This window comes from Coptis chinensis, chromosome 8 (assembly GCF_015680905.1).
Source record: "Coptis chinensis isolate HL-2020 chromosome 8, ASM1568090v1, whole genome shotgun sequence".
Lineage (NCBI taxonomy): Eukaryota > Viridiplantae > Streptophyta > Magnoliopsida > Ranunculales > Ranunculaceae > Coptis > Coptis chinensis.
Window position 1 is genome coordinate 58,150,560 of NC_141463.1, and position 23,263 is coordinate 58,173,822.

Below are 23,263 nucleotides of genomic sequence, written 5' to 3' on the forward strand. Positions count from 1 at the left end.
CTAGTAAAAGATTACGTCCATGCAACTCAAAAAGCTTAAGTTGACCCACCGCAATAACAACAATCATTAATATTAAAATAATTTACCACTTACTCCACTCAGAAGAAAAAAGGCTCGTTTCTTTGCCCCTTTTTTCTTCACTCCTTCACACAAAAGATTTTTTCCTCCCTTTCATACATTTTTTGAAGCTCGATCTTAGGGAGGAGCAGGAAAAAAAAAAAAAAAAAAAGGAAAGAGAAAGATTGGTAAAATTGGAGGATGTATAAAAACCAGCTGCAAGAGCTGGCACAGAGGAGTTGTTTTAATTTACCTTCATATTCATGTATAAGAGAAGGACCAGATCATGCACCCAGATTTAAGGCAACAGTTAATTTCAACGGAGAAGTATTTGAAAGTCCTCAATTTTGTACTACTTTAAGACAAGCTGAACATTCTGCTGCTGAGGTGGCACTTAATTCTTTATCTAATCGGGGTCCTTCTCATTCTCTTGCTGCTAGAATTCTTGTAAGTTTTTTTCAGTTAGGTTTCCGTTACTTTTACCTGTTATTTCAACTTATACTTGAAACTTTGACCTGATATTTTAAATATGCCGATATTTAAGACAACATTTATCGATATATTAATTTCTTAGGATGAGACCGGGGTATACAAGAACCTATTACAAGAGGTGTCGCAGAGAGTTGGAGCGGCATTGCCACAATATACAACTGTAAGGTCGGGTCTTGGGCATTTACCTGTGTTTACTTGTACAGTGGAATTGGCTGGAATTACATTTACTGGTGAACATGCTAAGAATAAAAAGCAAGCTGAGAAAAATGCTGCCATGGCGGCGTGGTCATCTTTGAAGCAATGTGAGTTTTATGAAATTTGAGTATTAGTTTGGTTCTGCTCTATTGCATGATTGTTATTTGTTAGATTGTTTATGAAGCTGCTGTTACGGAAAATGTAAACTAGTACACTTTAGAACAGGGAATTGATTGTGCCTCGTTAGGTTAGATTTTTCTTTTTGATGAACTAAACTGTATTGATAAGAGGAAAAACTACCTGCACTTTGCCATATAGAGCGTGATATGTTCAACTATGTTAACTTTGTAGGCTTTATACTAAACTACTTTTGTCACAGTAAGAGCATCATTCTTGCTTGATAATTGCAGAGAGTTCTTACGTGTAAGTCATCGTATATATTTAGGTAAATTCCATTGTTCTGCCTTGCATGCAAAGCTCAAGTAATTATAAAAGATAACCTTGGAGATACTTCTCGGTTTTGTGATGAGATTTACCTGGCCTTATGGAAGGCCTGCACTATATACTTATTGTACTGATTGACGAGCTAAGTCACCTAAATGTAATGATGCTTTGCAGTGTATCCTCATTTTCCTAATACAAATTCGTAAATTATGTATCTGGTGTGTTTATTATAGTATATAGATGACTTCGGGTGAAGTTATGTACCGAACGAGGTATATTATAGAATATAGATGACTTCGAGTGAAGTTCGAATTGCTTTCAGTAATGCACAATACGACTTGTTTCGTTTATTGAGTTATGAGAATTGTGATTTTAACTATTACTTGATGAAATTGGTTGATGTCTCTGATTATTTGTCCAAAGACATCAAATTTTAATGTATAATATATACAGTTTTCTAGCTTTACCTCCCCAGAACTTAGGCCAATTAGCTTTACCGCCCCCCTCCCCAAGACCACAACACATCCAAGTCAACTGAGTTTGACTGTTATCTTTTGGTCAACACGTATAAAAAGACTCTAATGCCCTTTCCTTGGCATAATTACAAAAATACCCCATGACTATGACAAAGACTAGGTTGGAGTTCAAATCATCTAAGACATGTGTCATGATCTCGTGATCTCTATCCGACGGCTAAAACCAATTCTTATGAAATTACATTCATACCCTTCACACATGAAATTACATAACTACCCTCAATGTGACATCATCTTCTTCAAGCAATACACCACTACTACCATCACCACAACTCCGCCATTACCATCTTCAAAAATATATAGCAAAACCCAATTCAAGTAAACCACAATTGGGTTAAAACCCATTTTTTAACCAAATCAATCCGGCTAAAACCTCAAATCAACAAACATGAATTAAAGGAAAATCTTTAACCACCCACCAAGTGTATTCTCCTTCACCAAAGTAGTCATTGGAAGTCAAATTGGGAAGTGGGAGTGTTTGAAGCTTTTAAATTTGAAAAGGCCCCTTTAATAACTTGTGGTTTCTATTTGGTAGGGAAAAGATTCTAACCATTGGATAGACTTGAGAAGATTATGACACGTGTCTTAGATGAATTTGAATCTAAGTTGGTCTTTGGGAAAGTCATGGGGTACTTATGTAATTGTGCATGCAAAAAGGGCAATAAAATATTTTCATTTGCTTTGACCAAAAAGATAACAGTCAAGTTTCGTTGACTTGGATGTGCTGTGGTCCTGGGGGCGGAGTAAAGCTAATTGGCCTAAGTTCTGGGCGGGGAGAAGCTAGAAAACTGTAATTAATATATACTTTCTGTTTTTATTTATACAGTGGCAAAACAGGATTCAAGCTCGTCTTCAGAAACAGAGACCAGTGATGAGCAAGAACAGGTCACAATAGCTCGAGCATTATTGAACTATCGGCTGAAGGAAAAGATGGCAATGGCTAACTATCCTAATGCCCTATCACCATTCCCAAAGAGATTTCCCATGCAACATCAGAGGCCATCAAGTGCACAGCCTCCACCACTCACAACATCAAAAATACTCCCCTTAATCCGTCCAAAGTCGGTTCCACGCAATAGACCCGTAGTGACAGTAAATCACGATAGTGCCCAACCATCAAGGTATGTGCCACCTGAAAATCGTGGTATTCGCCCTCAGAAGTTCCCGGCAGTTAATGCAACACCTTATGTTCCCATCCGACATTTTAGGGCACCTTATCATGGAGTAGCACCACCAGTCACAATGAGAACTGCTGTTCCAGTTTTCTCTGCTCCACTGTTTCAGTCACCAGCCAATCAGCCTTCTCATGAGATGGCATCTTCTGTGCGTCATGTTACCCCATCAGTTCATATCAGGCAAGCTGTGCCAGTGTTCTCAGCTCCACCAATTAAGGTAGAGAAACTGCAGCTTGTTACGATTCCTCCAGAAGCCGAGTCAAGAGTTCAGATGGAAGCAACTGGAAATGTGCCGTTAGTGGCTGCTCCCCAAGTTTGTGTAGAGGAGCCACCTGCTCTTTCAGTTCCCCAACTTCCCAAGTCGGCATTTCCTATAGAGGAGAGTTCTAACTACTTGCAAGAACCAGTCACAAGGGCTCAAGTTGTCTCATCCCAGCCAGAGTCATCTGTTGGTACATGTCCTCAACCAGAAAAGTTGTTCCATCATATGCAGGATGCTGGAAAAGGGTCCATTAATAACCTGAAAGAATCTGCAGCAGTTCAAGACGTTGGAAATCAGACCATTATTGACCTGAAAGACGCTGCAGCAGTTGAGGATGAGGGAAATGACGTCACTAACGACCTGAAAGTTTTGGCAGCTATTCAGGGAGTGAAACAGCTAAAAATCTGATGTCTGCAGAGGATGGTTTTATCTATTTGAGAATATATTCTCGGTTTTGTTTTCTAGCTTTCTTTTAGTCATCTTTCTTCCATGTCTCTCCTTTCCTCTTTCTGGTAGCTTGTCAGCTCGTAGGTTATATTAGCACAGATGATCTGAAACATTGTAATTCCGCAGTAGGTTTGATTAAACAATAATAGATTCTGGCATTGTGCTTAAATAGTGTGTCATCTAATTGTTAAACTGAGGATGTGGTAGAACCGTAGAAGTGTAGAACGTATATTTAGGTGTCAAAACATTTGGACTCCTCAGCTTTTAACCCAACCCCGTCCTTGTCCAACCAACAAGAACAATAATGCTAATCATTATGTAAACCAAGTGTATCAAATCTTGGGGATATTATCTGGATTGGGAAGAACGGGCCTTAAAAAGCTTTTCGGGGAACACTAGGGATTGTGGGGATGAACAAAAAGGAGGTTTGGTTTCTAGTTTCTACAATAATCAGCCTATTCTAAAGAGGGAACATGAAGATGATTATGTTGACAACTGGGTGTGTCTCTAACAATGGCATTGTTGCTAGAAGATAGGGTGGATTTTTGGGGCCTTTAGGTCGTCGTAGGGGTGTAAATTCTATTTTAAAAGAGCTTTAAGGAATGCTAGGTGGTGTCTAGTCCGCCTGTGCACTGGTTGCGCCGTGTAAGTTAGATTCTCTCTCACTTGTACGGTTGTACCCTTTTTGCAACCAATGAATAAAATTTACTTGTCCAAAAAAAAAGAGTATCAATCTCCGGGATTGCCAGAATATTGATTCAGTCTCCTGTCAGGAGTGTCATATCTTCTTCTATCAATACAATGCAAATCGCTGGGGTTCAGAAGACAGAGAAAGGCAGGTCTACTTGTCAGTATTATTAGCTTTCCTACTTTACAACGTCAACGAAAATTCCTGGTGCGTTATTAGCTTTCATCCGAAACGCAACCAATAAACTGGTGCGTTACAATGCAGTAGTAGATGGAAAAAGGAACTGAGCTCAATCCAATGACACTTTGAGACTGTAAGCTGGAGCGTCGTTTGGACGGCTGACCAATTGTTACTAGAACTCTACATTCAGTACATACAGTCCCGACTCTACACCAAGCCCCTTAAGAGTAAATGATGTACTATAAGTGCTGTTAAATCAGATTCATTACGCCAGGGATCTATTAAATATTTTGTGTGCTGAAAAAACTTTACAAAATGTCTCATACAAATTTTCGAATCGGAATATATTTTTATTGAAAATAAACCAAAATGAGCCGCGATTATAGTGCATAAGTACGTGGAAACTAAGAGATCAAATTGAGACAACCTCTTCACTTTATGGTTTAGGATATTAATCCGTAATTTTTAAATGGAATTATCTTAAACTAGATCTAACTTGTATAATATTTTTCTTAGATTTATGGTGATTTAGCGGCAAATTTTCGAATCACAATATATTTTTATTGAAAATAAGCCGAAATACGTTAATGAGCAGCGATTATGGTGCATAAGTACTTGGAAACTAAGGGATCAAATAGAAATAGCCTCTTCACTTTGTGGTTTAGGATATTAATTCGTAATTTTCAAATGGAATTATCTTAAACTCGATCTAGCTTATATAATAGTTTTCTTAGATTTATGATGATTTAGTAACAAATTTTCGAATCAGAATATATTTTTATTGAAAATAAACCGAAATACGTTAATGAGCAGCGATTATGGTGCATAAGTATTTGGAAACTAAGTTTCCATTTGATCACTTGGAAACTAAGTGATCAAATTGAGATAGTCTCTTTACTTTGTGGTTTAGGATATTAATCTGTAATTTTCAAATAGAATTATCTTAAACTCGATTTAGTTTGTATAATAGTTTTCTTAGATTTATGGTGATTTAGCGGTAAATCATCACCGCTCGGCTTACGTACTAATGTGCATAAATCAGTGAAATGTCTATCAAATTACTAAAATAGATTGATTGTTTCCATATCCTCAAGGAATACACTACTCCCACTTGAAAAGATTTATCACATGAACGTGTTCTACGATGAATTGATTAATACAAAAAAAAATTTCTTTCAAGAAAATGCGTTCACCTACTTAGAATACTCTCCCAAGTATTTTCTCTTTTTCTAGGTAATTGTTTGTGTATATGCAAAATATACTTATTCAATTCCAACATTAATAACAGAGAAGATCATGTTGTTCTATGTCTTTCGTCAATGTAAACATGTCAAAGTGTTAACGTAAGATTGGGTGGGTAAAATGAGTAATGACCATTAATTTTAAGATTTGAACAATCTAATAATAAAATGGATGGAAAAAGAGGGTGCCTTTCAAATAACATTTTCTTCCCAAATTTGAAGCTTCTAACACACACTTTGAACTTATAATAAAATGCTCAAATATTCAATCTTATTCCACATTTTTCCTTATTTCTTATAGTATATTTATCTATTCTCAATGTTTCATAAGCACATTGCAAAACAAAGTTCGGATGAAGAAATAGTACCACAAAGTTCTTCCAATATTGTACTAATATTGAAAGGGTTAAGTTTGATGGTATCAATAAAGTGCTACAAAAATAAGTATAACAATAATTCACACAAACACTCTTCACTCTTTTGGACCAAAGAATTATCATCTATCAATTATCAGTAGAACACTCGTAAGAATTTTTAAGCTTCGGTATATTTTACTCCAAAATTATTAAAATTCCTACAACCAAAAAATGTTTAGACGGCCCTTTTTGCAACCAAAGTTTGTTCTGTATCGAATAAAGGTTGTTGGGCTATTGCAAGTTCAACTATAGTTCCATCGCTTTGAAATGCTCATCACAATGCAAATTCAATAATAGCTTTCTTATGCAATACCAAGAGTAACTCATATAGAACATCATATTATTATACAACTTGGCAAGATCTTACTCCATGATGATATGGACATTTTATAAGCATCCACACCCATTTATGAAGTCAGAGAGGTGAAACATACTTGACAAGATCCTACTCCATGATATGGACATTCTATAAGCATCCTGACCCATATCTTTTAGCACTATCACATCTTTCTGCACTCAGAATGAGCACAAATTTTGAAAATTTATTTTTAGAACTATCCCATCTTCTTGTACTCGGGGAAAAAAAATAACAAAACTTAAGAAACCAGAGACAGCCGCCTCGATCAGTTAATTTAATCTTCGCTCCTGAATTAAGTGATTTCACTCACCATATCTTGTATTAGTTATAAGAGTCAGTTCCAATTTTTGTTCCAGGAACTGAAATGAAATGTAAGAAGATTGTATATATATATTCAGTTCAAAGAAAGCCAACGTATTGTTTATAAATGAAATTAGTTAAGTACAATACTTAAAGTTTTGCTTACCATTTAGGCCCTAAAGGAAACCGTCCCAAGTGCACAATACAATTTTACTTTTGAGTTCATTTGTGTTTCCCGATGATATCCGAATACAAAATCTAGATTGTTATAGTCAACTCTTATTGTGATGGAAAATGCTTTATGGATTCATATGTAAACGTATTATATTGCTCTATATGTAGGAACCGTTATGGTTTCATGTAATGATTTACTACAAACCGCGAAAACTAATGCGCAGCGGAATAAAGGGTTCTCATGCTTTGGTTTAGAAATCATACCTTTGATCAGCTGTGATTTCTCTGAGAATCCAAGCTCTACGAATCAGCAACCTCTTGATCTTCTGTTGTATTCCTATCCTTAGAATGGACGTTGTGTGGGCAACGATCTTCCAGCCTCTTCTTTCTCTCTTGGCCTCTCTCACTCACAAGATCATAACCGAATTTTGGAACTTACTTTTCTTGAGAAAAACCTGAGTATTTCGGCTAGAGAAAGAGGAGTTTCTTTATATAGGCTACAACAAGGACCATAAAGAGAAATTAGGGTTAGGTCTCCTGACGGACTTGGGCTTCCCATGTTCGCCCAGAACACAAGGCCCAAGTCCGTCAACAAATGACTTATTCCACTAAAGGCCATTGTCGCACTACCGCCCTAATCCCAAATTACATGTATGGGTTCCATATTATATGATTGTTGATCTCCCCGTGTTTAAGATATCGAATGCTCGTTGATTAAGACAAGTTACTGACAACTACATTAATCAACTTTTTATTTCCTTGAGTAGTACCACTCAACCTTATTGTCATGTCGGATTAAATCCACCTGCAGGGTTTACATGACAATCTTTATGAGCTCCTCAAGGAGACATCATCAACCCGACTTCCTGCGGGTCACGGATTTTTTCTATAATCAACAGCACACCTTACATACAATGTCATTACCCAATCCATCGAGTTTGTTGATTCACAAATGAATCTCAGTCATTGATGATTTAAAGCAATGTACAATGCACGTAAGTGCCCATTATTATATCCGGATTAAGAGGATAAGCATCCATAATAACAGAGGTGTTTGTTATCTTATATAGTCAGTATAAAGAGAAACAACCTCACTTGGTCCTGTTCAATACACACAAAGTGTACTAGTGTAATCTTGTAGTCAAGATAGACTAATACCAGATTATACTACAACCGTACCAATGGTTTGTCCAAATCTATCTAGGTTGTGAACGTTTACTTATACTTTATATGGTACTGATGATATGATCTTCTGTGTGTCACCACACATCATATCATCTACAACATAAAGTATTAGACGCATACATATAACTAATAACATATAATATGCATAACATTTGCCGATATGATTCTCATTCAAAATATAAAAAATTAGAGTTAATACAAAAGTAATTGCTTTTAGTATATAACCCTATCACTATATACATTGAATAGAAAAACATCACATGCATAACCATGCATTATATCTACCTGTCTTCCAAATATAACTATCGGTGATCGTCCGATCCTTTCATAGTGTTCTTAAACCGATAGAAACACAGTTCTCTACATTAATGAGAAAGCAGTTGGGAGAGTTTCCACCTTGGCATTTGATCTCGTGTTAACTTTGGCTTTTTCTGAATCAATTGTTCGAGTATATGTATGTGAGAGGTTGTGTTTGGATGATTATTAGATATATCATTAGATTGTCTAAAGAAATAATGTCATACAAAAAAGCATAAATCAAATGTGCAAATCAAAGCACCCCTTCATAATAAACTGGTGTTTTTTTTACAGGTATAGACTTTCAATATGTATTATCATATTATAGCATGCATGTGTTTGAAAGATCCAAGAAAGAAAAACGAAAAGGAATAAAAGTGCATATGTTAAAAATGTGAGAGTGTGTAATGGGTATTCGGGCACTTACTCGGGAAGTATATTGGTCTACTTCTTAAGAAGTTAATAACCAACAACAAATACAAATTCCAAGTATATGAAAGGGTTATGCGAATAACATTTTGAGTGTTCTAATTTGGTATATCTCACATAATCCTTAAAGAATGTGGAGAACCGTCGAAAGCTGATTTTACACCCTATAATAAGTTATTAACAGAAAAATATGTAATGTTTTTGAGGCCGTGTTAAGGATATATTCGAAATAAGTCGGTACATTATCATAGACACTAAAAAGTGTATGATTTGTAATATGAAATTAGCTTCTACAAATCACCTATTTTTTAGCAATTTTTCTTATTTTATCAAATATATAAGTATTGGAAATACACTTAAACTCTCCAAATATAAGAATTAGAAATACACTACTACAAAAAAAAACAGTCAATAAACGACTGCCGTTGTCTATCATTTTAAGACAAAAACGTGTGTTTTCATCCGTTGTTAGGGCCATCATAAAAAGGGTTGTAGTATTTGAAAAACGACGGCCTGGGACACTTGGGATACTTGTTTATCAAATAAAAAAATGACGGCTTTTAACACTTGTTTTTTTAACGACAGACATTGGCACTTGTTTTTCGCAAGTTTTGACCTGTCTCCTAATGTGCCTAAACAACAGCCAATGACCGTCGTTTATGAATAACCATATATCTAAATTATATATGCAGGTTTTTTGGTAGCTCATTGTAGTACCCTATATGTTGTACCAGATAATCATTTTTCTAACACAACTTAAATGGAACACAAGTACTGAACAAAAAACCAAATATTTTCATTTAATATTTAAACTTCAACCAAAGTCAATCCCAAGTAACAATTTTGTACAAACAAGTTTAATAGAAAAGAAAAAACAAATTTAATTACACGAGTAAAACACCATAGTCTTGAATCTCATTCACTATGTTCCAACACACATTTTGCAGTGCCCCCTCATGATCACCAAGCAGTCTTCCAAAATGCTAGAACTCTATGACCAACTCCTTGCAACTCACATGATATAGAGATGGACGCAAGGGAACCTTGTCACCTAGACAATGAATGTGTAGTTGCCTACAACACATGAATATAAGAGTGAGCACATAATCTTAAACTCTTGAAACAAGATTGCACGCGCATGTGTGTAACAAGGCATTTTACACCTCATATCCAACAAAAGACCCTGGTAAAACAAGAACCAATGCACCCTGGTGTAACATCTTAATACTTTATTTATAAGCGAAATTCAGTGGTCCGGAATTCACAATAAGCCTGGTGCTTACAAAAGAAAAGCAAGAAATTCAGTGTGTGCAAAGGCATATAAAGAGACCTAGAAGTACCAAACATTACTTCATACTAGGGGTGGCAATGGGTCGTGTTGGGTCAAGTTCGTGTCGTGTCATACTCGGGTCACGTGTTAGGAGAGCAAATCCAAACCTGACCCAATTACTAATCATGTCAAGTTTGTCAAACTCAAACCCAATCCACATATGTAACGGGTTACCCAACGGATGACCCGCTAAGCCAGCGGGTCAATTTTTGATTGGGTTAACAGATAACCAGTAAGTTCTATTTTTTTTTTGGATAAAGAATATTTATTAATCTAAATAATAAAAAAACTTGCAAAAGTGCGCAGAGTTGTTGAAGCACATGCATCTGTTGAACGCCTGAACCAAATAAGTGAAACAACCTGTTAGCCAAACAAAAAACATAACCAAACTAGAAACAACAACCATACATGTCCAGTTTGTCCGCTTTGTTACCTCGTGGGCAAACCTATTATTAAATAAATACAAATATTATTGTGACTTTGACGGCTTCATTGTTCTTTTTATATAATTAAGACTAGGGTCTCAATGTTAATGTACGTGATCATATATTTTATTAAATGAATCTATAATATTCTATATGTTGGATTGTCGATTGATCCTTCTAAATCCAGTTGATCCTTTTCTGTTTAGTATTTTCTTTTAGGTAATAGGGATTATGAGATTTCATAAAATTCGGAAACATATATGTTTAAGGACTTAAAACAGGTCATACAGGTCACGAGTTGATGACCCGATCCATTGAACTCAGGAACTAATCGGGTATACTAACGGGTTACCCGGGTTAACATGTGTGACCCTAATCCAACCCATTTATGTGACGGGTTTGACGGGTCAACCCTTAAATGACCCAAAAGCCTTTTTTCCCAACCCAAACCCGCTAATTTCGTGTCGGATTCGTGTCGGGTTAGCAAGTCGTGTACAAAACTGCCACCTCTACTTCATACTAAGTAAGAAAATAACATGGAAAAAGAGCTTGGAAGTACTAAACAACCTTAAATAATTTGTACTATTTCTCCTAATGTTCCCTTACCAAGCTTCCCAAGAACCCCTTTGCATTGTCACTGATTTGTGCCAACCAATTCCAGCCCTTCACCTTTCTCCCTTACTTCGGAAATTCGCACAAATCTCTTCAATTGATAATAGCACCAGATCAGTAGCACACACCTGTTTACACACTTGCACATACCAACAGAGTTACAGAGAGACACACATGTACAACATAAAGTTCAAAATTACATCGACACGCATAGACACAAACATATTCATGCACAGTATGCAGACAACTGGTCATGCCACACACATTAGTCCATTTTGATTGAAACATTACATTTCTTCTTTGACAATTGGTACAAAAACAAATGAGACAAAGACCACGCGTGTAACAGGGCATGTTAGTTACACCTAATATCCAGCAAAGGATCCTGGTATGACAAAAACATATCTAGAAACCCGAACATTACAGTGTAAAAAATGCCCTAGGGCTATAGGCACACCAAATGTGTATGAGAACATAACAAATCCCTAGTGGCTTGACAAGATTAAATTATTAACACACAATCCATGTCAAAGCAATACCACAAGTGCATGATGCTTAGGGAGATACTATTACCTGATCTAGAATTCATGTATAACATATCAAAGAGCAAGAACATGTTCTTCCATTACAAACTCCTAGCATACATTGCACCATACTAGGACCTGTGCAATGGACAACCTAACTACCTTATCATGCCAAAAACCATCTACAACAAAACAGTAAAATCATACGTTCCTAATGTTATTAGTTTCTTATGCATACTTTTGTAACGCCTCCAACCCCACTATATCTTAGCTGACCAACCCAAGATATAATGAGTAGGAGAACCTTGCTACTTAACCGTCTCAACAAATGCCAGAATAGTCAAGTAACAAGTTTACAAAATGAGGTCATTTTAACACACCTATACAATAAGCCAAACATACATATAAACGTCTCTAAATCTATTACATGAACAACATCTTTGCTTAAGTTTCCAAAATATATTACAAACCCTCATTGTTCTCTTTTACAACGTTTCTTCTTATAACTCAAAAGTTAACTAACAAATATATAAAAGATAAGAAAATTATCCAAAGCCAAACTCTAACCGGACAATGTCCCAGATTTCTAATTCTCCAACAAGTACACAAACCTCGACTCGATCATTACTAGTACTGCTCACCTTCTATGCTCCAACAGGAACGCAGCCCCAATGCAAGAAAATCACAATAACGGAGCTCATATAAATAATAACTTTACAAACTAATAACTAAAAATCCACAAAACACGATTAAACATGCTACAAAATCAGAAAATTTCTCATCAACCACCTTGAACGAAAACAGACGTATCTTTCTCAATATAGCTTGGAAAGAGACAAATCCAATTGGGTTTGAAACTAGACTCACAGAACTACAACATACCTTAAGACCTTGAAAGATATATGTTATTCAGAAAATCACAGACGTTGACTGAACCTGCTGAACTGTCAGCACAAGAACTAATTCACCACCCTGAACTAAAACAGTCATAACTATCACTATATAACTTAGAATGGAACAAACCAAAATGGATATAAAACTGCACTCGAAAGTCTACAGCTTCTGTTCAGACCAATCAAGCAAATTCCACAAAATTTTCAAGGAAGTCGACTAAACACAGAACATGGGCTGGAAAATCCTAGTTAACATAGTTGTACTAAAATAGTTGTTTCTTTTTCTATATATATTGAATTGAAACAAATCCAATTGGATATCAAAGTTAAGTAAGAGTTCTACAAGTTCTATTGGAACCTCAAAACCAAGTTCCTAGTCACAAATCCACACAAGTCAGCACAATAGACCACAAAAAGGAAAGACAAACAAAACTAAGTTATTCTATTATTTGTCATAGCTTCAAACTCTACAAACCCAAGTTTCTAAGTTTCTGAAACACATCAACTCCAAATAAATTTTAGTAGAGAAAACACGAGAATCAACTCACCTGAATCAAGTCTAGTCGAAATCAATTTCAAATCCACCAATAATCAACTTGACTTACTTTTCTTCTTAAATTAAAACTTTAGCAATACAACTCCCTTGATGCTTGAATTCCACCTTGGTACTGATTACATGAAAAAGAAGAAGAAACCATCAATGAAAAGTGTCCCCTAAATATGTTTTTCTTTTAATTAGTCTTATCCAATAGATTTTCTAGAAAGAGAGAGAACCGAACAGAGGGTTCTCGAAAAGGAGAGATTAAGCATAGAATTAGTAATTTTTTTTTAAATGTGGATGGTACAGCGCAAGGTAACCCTGGCCCCCGGGTTATAGTGCTTGTTTCAGCTTGTTTTCGAAATAAGAACTATGAGTTCCGAGCTATTGTGTGCAGACATGTAGGTCATGGGACTAACTTCATAGCTGAATGTCTAGCTATATTGGAAAGTGTGGAGTATACTTTGCATAGAAATTGGAAGAAGTTATGGGTGGGATCAGATTTTACCGCAGCAATTCATGCATTTTGTGGTTCAAATGTGCCAAGGTCAACGAAGCAAAGATGGCATAGATGCACAGAAGGACTAAAGAATTGCATGTTAACTCCAACATGGAGGGAGGCTAATTTCATTACGAATCAGGTGGCAAAGCATTCATGCAGTCAATCTTCAAGGCAGTGAAGTAGTTTTTTTTTTTTTTTGATCACCAAATGTGAGGTTACTAGGCATACTTATTTTAGAGCTACTATTGTGCAGTGGACTGTAAGTACCTCCTGTACTGCGTAGTTTGTACAACTTTCTTTTTTCTTTAGTACAAAGTTTTGGTAACTTAAATTATTTCTAGTGATTATTAGATGTAAGCTGTTGTTAGGTAAGTGATGTGAAATTGGTAGCAGAAAGAGTTGCGTCTTGACAATACAATCAGCGCCCACCAATAATGTTAATATTCTTTTCATATGTTTTGATTGAGACCAGTTCTATAAGTTAGGGGCTCTTCATTGGCCACATTTTCCGTTATCCACAATATTCTTTAATTCTCCGGTTGTTTTTCCAAACAATCATTTTCATAGTTTCTTAAAATGTATTGGTCTCTTAAAAGCATTAGAAAAAGAACTGTAAAGAAAGTGCACACTCATCCTTTGTATGGCAGTGACCAAGTCTAAACAGTACCAAGGTGGTTTCTCAAGTTTGTTTATGGTTTCAATTGCCCTCAATGAATCAATTATCTTTTCTACTTCCTTCTTCATCTTCACACCTTCGAAGAGCAATTTCAATGGTTTTTAAGCTCTCTTCCACTATGCCCTTACTATTAAGAGCTTTGTCAGTGTTGAGCTTTACTCTATTGTCTTGTGGGCGTAGCTATGAATACTAAGTGCTGACAGGGATCTTGAAGCTAGACTTGAATTGTACTGTGATACATAGAGAATCAAATTGTCTTTTTTGCTGCTTTGAAATCTTGGACCTTGGGATTTAACACTTGCAGAAAAATTCTCAGATCCCTGAACAACTTATTGTACGCCATTGTGAGGGTTTGGAAATCATCTGAAACCTACGGGCATCTCTCTTTCCATATTGCGTCCACTGCTCCAAAACTTATGTACTTCTATGCAATTCTGAGTTTAGTTCCAAATGTACTCGAGTAGAGCTGAGTGATCACTACTTGAAGTGAATAGGCCACTCTGGTGAGGTGTCTAGAGTCTAGACAATTTTATCTTGATCGAGGAAGGTATTGATGTCTGCTACTTCCTCAGAAGTCAGAACTCACTATTTCCTATAAACTATTTCCATCGTAAATAGTGCACTTCCATATAAACTTATATGCATCTTAAAATTAATGCATATAAACTTGAAAAGATGTGAGCCGTCTTCCTTATGTGCGACTGTGAAGATCAGAGGCAGCAAACCCTTGAAGTCTTGAACAAATTTTTTTAGAAGATATGTTTTTACTAAAGTACCCCTGGGAGTTGGGCGGGCTTGGTTGAATTTTTCACCAAAGTACAAGCGGGAAGAGGCACATACAAAACAACGGCAATTTAGTCCTTATACAACGGCCATAAGCAATCGTACTTCAACAAGTGCCATTAACCGTCGTTTTTGGGTGTCGTAAATTAGCCAAATTGGTGTAGTTACTCAAACTCTCCAAAGAGATTCCATGTACGTGGGATTGTATTAGGCTATTAGAAAAAACTATCTTTCATATTAGAGTGTCACATAAGAGAGAGAGAGAGAGAGAGAGAGAGAGAGAAATCTCTTTTAGAGGTCTCTGCTTTAGTATATTATGGTTTGTAATATGGAATTAGCTTCTATAAATTACCTATTTTTTAGCAATTTTTTTATTTGATCAAATATATAAAAATTGGAACATTAAAAGTGTTTGATTCGTAATAGGAAATTACCTTATACAAATCACCTATTTTTTAGCAATTTTTTTTATTTGATCAAATATATAAGAATTGGAAATACACTCAAGCTCTCCAAATATAAGAATTAGAAATACACTCAAACTCTCCAAAGAGATTCCATGTACGTGTGATTGTAGGCTATTAGAAAAGACTATCTTTCATATTAAAGTGCCACATAGGAGAGAGAAAATATTATCTCTCATATTAGAGATGCTATCTCTCATATTAGAGTGTCATATAGGAGAGAGAGAAAATCTCTTTTAAAGGTCTCTACTTTAGTATATACTATATTTTGGACTCGGGCATACGCCCGGGATCTTTTAGGTATTTTGCGTATTAAAATTGCAATATTCGAACATTGTTTATGTACTAAAACATTTCTATTAAATAAATAATATACTTCTATTAAATAAACAATATACGTACAACTCTTTGAAAAAAAAAAATTCTTTTATAGTTAGACTCCAAAACCATGTTTCCTTCTCATGTGCCACGTGGGCAACGCAGAGCAGATTGAACTTTCTTCTATTAGAAAACCACGCATTTATGTATTTATTAAGATCAAGTGTGTTCTATGCTTCAATGCGTTCTCTAGCAATCTAGCACGTGTCCCCTTCCGAAGCACTTTTGAAGTCGAGGTGTCATTCAAGCTAGCACTTTCACATGATGGAATTCTTGGTGAATGATCATTAATTCAATCAAATAACACCAACTTGGTTATAGTTCATGTCTTGACGCTGAGACACCAACACTACTCACTTGGATAAATCAATTTTTGTGTGGTTTAATGGAGAATATGTAAGTTATATGGCTCTTTCGCGTAATGCTCCTAAGAGTATAAGTTCATCTTGCACAATGTTTAGAGCACTTGTTTGGGTGTTCCAGTATATTGCTTTGATAATGTCACGACTTCACAAACCTATTATGAGAACTTCACACAAGAATGTCATGACTTCTGGTATATTATTGCTGTCTTTCAATATTTTTAGGACCCTGTTCATTAAATTTTTGTGTATCATAAGTTGTTAACATAGACGTTTGCAATTGATGGACTCTCATAGTCTCATTAGAGCTTGCCAATCAAGTGGATATCCGTGTCACCACAACTCCATTAGAAGATGCCACATATGAGAGAGAAAATCCTTCCTTGGAGGTACAAAAGGTATTAACTACACATTTGGTAGCAAAATTCGAACACCCACACATGAACACGTCAACTACATCACAAATAATCTATGGAGGCACAAATTGTAGAAAGCAATATAATTCGAAGCATTAAATCTATTTCCTTTTAACTCTACCTTAATATTCAACTTGATTGCGTACTCTATCATTTATCAGCCTATCCCATATTCCCATGCATCCCATTCCCAATCCCCTCTGAAGTTCAGGTGTCGTTCAAGCAAAAGCCCCATTTCCACTTAAGGTTTTGGTCTAGCACTTCACCTGATCGAATTCTTGTTGCATTTTCATTAAATCAATCAAATCAAACCAATTTGATTATAGCTCATGTCTTGTCGCTGAGAAACCATTACTAATTAATCATTTGGATAAATCAATTTTTGTGGGGTTTCATGGAGAAGATGTAAGTTATACGGCTCTTTTGAGTATAAGCTACTAACCTGGCCAATGACCACTACTAAATTTACTAACATCACTTGAAAATCTACTAACTCTTCTACTAACATCACTTTGTGTAAGCTCATAGCATAACATTTTTTTTTTCATCTTTTAGAATTATATTGTTGGTAAATGAAGAAGCATTTGCTCCACCAGAACGATCTCTTTGTCTAGAGCACTTTGGGTGATATACCCTCAAGTATCACTTTGATAATGTGATTGATTCATGCAATATTAGACTGGGTAGAATATATACTAACATATATGTTAAACGAAAATTAGTTAATGGATATGATTCTATGTAGAGATGGAACCTGGACAGAGAACATAGTGTTTAGACAATTGAGGATACAACAAATCGATAACCTCCCCATCCCAATACCTAAGTACTATGCATACGCCTCTAGGATACATCAATATATAGCAACAAACTTCTCATTGTTTCCCTTTTGATGCACTTTTTTCCGCTCCACGTACTCTGAATCATCTATTTTTTTGTTGGGTTTGAATCCCTATCACTTCAATTCAACAAATTGGTCTAAGCGATCTAAACAAAAATCCTCAAATGACCTCTCATCATGAACAATTGTTCGTTAATCACTTCCCTACCATGCTCAGGCGACACGACCCGTGGTCACTACTCCCTTAAACCACTCCAGATCAATTTTTCTCCAAAACTACAATAATCATTTTGTAGTTGATCTTCTATCAATGCAGAACAGTGAATTACTATAATTGAAGCTTTTCAGGAGAGCTAAAACATGAGTCAAAGCTAGCTCAAAGCACCCTATGCCTTTAAAGTTATAGAGCTTATATGAAAAACACATAACGACAAAAGCCATTTGAATGAGCATCTGTAAGAAAATCCCAGACATACTATATTTTCTAACTCTAAACTATCTAGTTTTTACTATCTATAGGTGGGCAAAGATGATAAATTCATATTTTCTTCACACCATAGCGTGCAGTAGATATGTATTGAATTGAGGTAATGCCTAATTTATACGCAGTATGCCCTGAAATAAAATTATCAAAACAACATTCTATAGAAGATCATTAATTTGTCCAAAAATAATGAAATTTATTATGATACCTCTATATAGTAAACATGTTATTGAATTCTAGGGCATACAAATAAAATATATTGAGTTCCACGGAGAAAAGCTTCGGTCCTCAGCGCTTAGGACCGAAGTGCGTCCAAAGCGGCTAAGGACCACACATTTGGTATCCACATCAGCATTTTCACACAAAAAGTCTTCAAAAAAAAATTAAAAAAAAACAAAAAATACCAAATGTGTGATCCTCAGCCACTTTGGACACACTTCGGTCCTAAGCGCGAGGACCGAAGCTTTTCTCCGTGGAACTCAATATATTTTATTTGTATGCTCTAGAATTCAATAACATGTTTACTATATAGAGGTATCATAATAGACGAAACTATTTCTAATAGAGTCATACTCGTAATAGGAAACTACTTAACTCGCACTTACTCACACTCCTGCACTCAAATAGTAGGAAGAGTTTTAATTAGACTCGAAAACTTTAATTACACGTGGCATAATGGATTCAAAAAATTTAATATTAGAGAGCCACCTAGGAGAGAGAAAAGTATATCTTTCATATTAGAGTGCCACTTAGGAGAGAGAAAAATCTCTCTTAGAGATCTATACTTTAGTATTTATTTAGTAGACTAGATTTTGAACTCGGGCATACGCCCGGGATCTTCTAGGTATCTTTCGTGATGTAAAAGAAATACTTTATTATGATAGTTTTTATATTTAAAAAATTTATGGTCTAATTCAAGTATAAAATGTGTGGCTCTTTCGCGTAAAACTCCTAAGAGTATAAGCAACTAACCCAACCAATGAGGCAGTGACCCACTACTAATTTTACTATCATCACTTGAAGTTTCCAAGTTGAAGTAGAGTTTGGGCGGATGGAGATGGCACCAGTCTTGCTTAATTCAATATGCTTTTACCTATAGCTAAATTGTTAATACCATTAGGTAAGATAATGCGTATGTGACATGTCTGTATACACGCGGTTTATGCTGCAAATAGATAGTCTTAGAATAATAATATGAAGTCCATTAATGTTGTTGGGAATGGAAATCAAGGCATATTTAACATTGTTCTTTCCATGATCACTGTGTTATGCTAGTTTCCGGTCAATTTGTATTCTTTTCTACTATGCTTTCATGGCTTCATTGCCTATTATCTATTCTCTCCGAAACTTCCAATTATTTTTTAGATTTTTAAGAGAGAGTTTTAGATTTATGTATTTTTGAAGAAATAATTGCTAGTTAAACATAATTATTTTTGCTGAATTTGTGGGGTCTTCTTTCCTATTTTTGAGAAAATAATAGTTAGTTAAAAATAATTATGTTTTAAGAAATAATTGTATATACTAATTTGAATTGCACTTAAGTTGGGAGAGTTGTACTAAAATAGTACATCCTGTTAAATGGCTTGTATTGATATTTAATTCCAATATTGAAGAAAAACATATACGTACATATTTGTGGGGGTAATAAGATCCTGTTTCCTATTTTTTAGGAAATAATTGATATATTCTTTAGAAATTTGTGTGGTAATTTCTTTCCTATTTTAAAGGAAATAATTGCTAGTTAAACATAATTATGTTTACTGAATTTGTGGGGATTAATTTGAATTTCACTTAAGTTGGGAGAGTTGTACTAAAATAGGAAACTATGCGGTAGAGCTATATTAATCGTATGTATGCACTCTTTTAAAAAGTGGAAATTGAATCAAACTCTCTAAAGAGTCACGTGGCATGGTAGAAAACCACGTATGAGAGAGAAAAGGTTATCTCTTGTCACGCCCTGAGACCCAACACACATCCCGAGGACGATGAGTGAATCTCGAGGCGGTCGCTATCCCGATTCTAACGAAATTTCGGCGGAGTCTCCTTTGTTTAATCGACGTTTCGTATACTCAAAACCTGTCATAAACCCTGGACATCGCATAATTCATCCTTAACAACAACCATATACATAAATCCTAACTTTATACACAATAGTGATGTCCATATACATATCCAAAATGTTTAAGATTAACTACACTCCAATACATCGAGTATTACATCCAAAATGAGCGAAGCTCTCCTATACAACTAAAAGAAAAGAGCTATGCTCTATGCTCTCTATATACAACAAAAGAATAAACTAGACTATCTCTATACAACCCAAAATATGAACTTGACTCTGTCCCTTATCAAGCATGGGGGAAACCACCCAAATCCCCATAACCATCATCCTCGGTGGTAGGGAAAGTCTCCTCTGCAACGGGCTCGGCTGAAATATTAATGTAGGATGAGCAAAACAACTATGCCCAGTAGAAACGCACATAACCAATAAATAGTTTACTTATAGAAAACATTTAAAATATGCAGGGTTTCCATAAAAGTATTCAAATATCGTGACTATATATATATACATCACTAACTAGCAGAAATCATCTCGACATGCTTCATTGATATACAAAATATAGTTTTTCACAATCATCATACAACTATTGTGGCCACTGCATCCTATTAGAATGGTGAGGGTACGACTGGTACTCAGCCCCAGTCACAGGCAAATCTCGGTTCAGTACTTTCCAGTGTGAACCATGCACCGTTGTTTTCCCCGATTTTACCGGCGTGGAGTCAAATGTCGTTGTCGTGTTCATACACACAAAAATCCCCAAAAGCTTTTAGGGCTCAGGTGGGCCCTGTGACCACGACCCCCATACGGGTTGTCACCTAACTTACGGTGGTCAACCGTTCGACGACTGCAGACTGCTCAAGATCCTGACACACATCCAGGAGTGGACTAAACTCTCACTCCTCGCGTCTAAACCTCATCGAGGTAACATGTAACCTCACACAAGCTAAGCACCATACAGCGTGACACGTACAAGCATGGTTATCTAGAAAAGTAGAAAAGGAATTCCCGGACTACATCCAGTGATGCATCCCTTTAAAGGTGGCCCACCACCTCGAAAGGTGTACACCACAGTTGGAATCCTAGAGCGAACTGCCGTCTCCGGAAATGCGACAACAGTTCCTTCTTTATAAGAATTCACCAATTCTTTTCCAAATCCCCCTCGTGATAAACATAGTAATATATATATATACTCGTATTACCGGTTATTTCAAAATACTATAACTATATATTTAGTTTTCCTTTTAAAATGTTGATTATGTAGGTGTGAGTTCCTGGATTTCCCACAATCAAGTAAAAGCAACCTATGACTCCCAAACGGGCCAGTCATAGTAAATAAAAACCGATGATTCCCAAACGGCGAATCATCGTAAATAACAACAACCATCCCGGGAACAATCCAGAACCTCACACCTAGTTACAAACAACCGGGTAATCCTTACCCACATTACAAAATTCATCTCTCTGTCTCCTTACTGAGACAAGAGACGAGAACCCTTCCCAAAACCAGTTTTACTCTTTTAACAAAGAAAATAAATCCCCACTATCCCGATTTCGCAAACTCATTTTTCACACAAAAGTTATCCATATATTTAGTTTATATCGCAGAAAAATACAAATGCAAAATATGAATACCATATATACATGCATGGTTGATACACAAACTATCTCTTAACAATTTAAACAAATCAAATCATGCATGAAAATAAGCATGCTATATATTGGTATGTAGGTTCCTACCTTTAGCAAGCTTCGTTCTCCTCAAGCCCACTTAACCGAATCGAGCCCGCTTAACCGAATCTACTCTTATTTGACTCCTATAACATCATATATATACGTAGATCGTTAGAGTTTATCAAACTAACGAGGAAATTCTTATCTAATGTAAGTCGAGAAGAAATCTCGACGCTAAAAATTTGGTTTCGTAGCTAACAAAGCTACAGGCCATTGCTAGCACTGTTCCTTTGACAGGGCTCTGTAGTCATTTACAGCCACTGTATAACCGCACGTCAATGCCAATCATATCTATCAATCCACTAACGATTATGATTTCTTTTTTTCCAACTCTAACTACAACAAATTCCACTCTTCAATTCACATTAAATCCAATAATAGCAAGTGGGTGCTCTTTCTCACTCACTCAATACTCAACATGATCTTAAACAAGTGTGAACTAACATCAATGCTCTAAAATTGATTGAATATACCGAAATCCTTACCAAGTCAGCAAGAATAGCTCCTTAGCTTGCTTCTCCACCAATTTCGCAAGCTCTACTTCTCCAAACAAGCTACTGCCGAATACCACACCACCCCATATCAATTATCTCTCATCAAATACAACCAATTAAATCGAAATCGAGTTTACACTAGTGATTTGAGAAGAATTTACTCACCTGTCGCTGTGATACGACGAACTTCCAATCAATTTTGAAGCTCCACACTTGACTCTAGTGTTTACAAGAGGTGGGTGGCAAGAATTTTTGGTTTAGATCGATTAAATTTGGGAGAATGGAGTTTTTTCTCTCCTAGGTTTTCAGTATTGGCAAAATTAGAGAATTGGGTGCAATTTTTTATTGTTTTGGTGCGATTTTGTCTAATTTTTAGCCAAAAGACCATCCTACCCCTTACCTTCTAATTTAGCATCCAACAAGGTTTTGAATCCCCCGCTATTGCGTGCAACTCCCAAGTTTGCGCACGCGATACCAAAATTACGACGCTGTCGTCGAATGACTTGTCCAGTTTTTAAAGTTTTCGGTTTACAGGCGACAGACTCTTATTGACTATGTAAGTATTTAATTATGCGCACACGAATTTACCCGGTATCGAATTATTTTATCACGTATTATTTATCTTCTTTTCGATTTTTGAATATTCTAAGTAGCCAGTTATATGAAACCTTAGAATTTTTCGAGAGGTTTTCCTGAACTAACTTGGTTTTCTCGGTCGGTGTTAAATAAATTTACATTACGTCAGGCTAACCGTCTATCTGACTGGCCAAGTACGTAATCGCCCCTAAGGTTCAAGTGTCTTTTACTAATTTACCCTTAATAATAATTTAGGACTTTACATCTCTCATATTAGAATGCCACCTAGGAGAGAG

General features: G+C 35.9%; 1 protein-coding gene and 1 long non-coding RNA gene across 2 annotated transcripts; one reads left to right on the forward strand and one right to left on the reverse strand.

The window, feature by feature from the left end:
• Positions 1–3,777, forward strand: DRB2 (dsRNA-binding protein 2). The gene is made up of 3 exons (XM_086575731.1): positions 1–504; positions 632–851; positions 2,551–3,777. The coding sequence occupies exons 1-3, from the start codon at positions 259–261 to the stop codon at positions 3,567–3,569; spliced, it is 1,485 nt and encodes a 494-aa protein (XP_086431857.1). The 5' UTR covers positions 1–258; the 3' UTR covers positions 3,570–3,777.
• A 5,874-nt stretch (positions 3,778–9,651) lies between these two features.
• Positions 9,652–13,482, reverse strand: LOC147482134 (uncharacterized). Its single transcript, XR_015205328.1, has 3 exons — positions 13,209–13,482; positions 11,238–11,371; positions 9,652–9,950 (listed from the first exon to the last, which is right to left on the reverse strand). It is a non-coding gene; the product is annotated as an uncharacterized LOC147482134 (long non-coding RNA).
• Between the last annotated feature and the right edge of the window lie 9,781 nt (positions 13,483–23,263).

Excerpts from the sequence above, each read along its gene's own strand:
- DRB2 (XM_086575731.1), top strand. The coding sequence starts at position 259 with ATGTATAAAAACCAGCTGCAAGAGCTGGCACAGAGGAGTTGTTTTAAT. Across the intron at positions 505-631 it reads CTCTTGCTGCTAGAATTCTT|GATGAGACCGGGGTATACAA; the intron begins GTAAGTTTTTTT and ends TTAATTTCTTAG. Across the intron at positions 852-2,550 it reads GTGGTCATCTTTGAAGCAAT|TGGCAAAACAGGATTCAAGC; the intron begins GTGAGTTTTATG and ends TTATTTATACAG.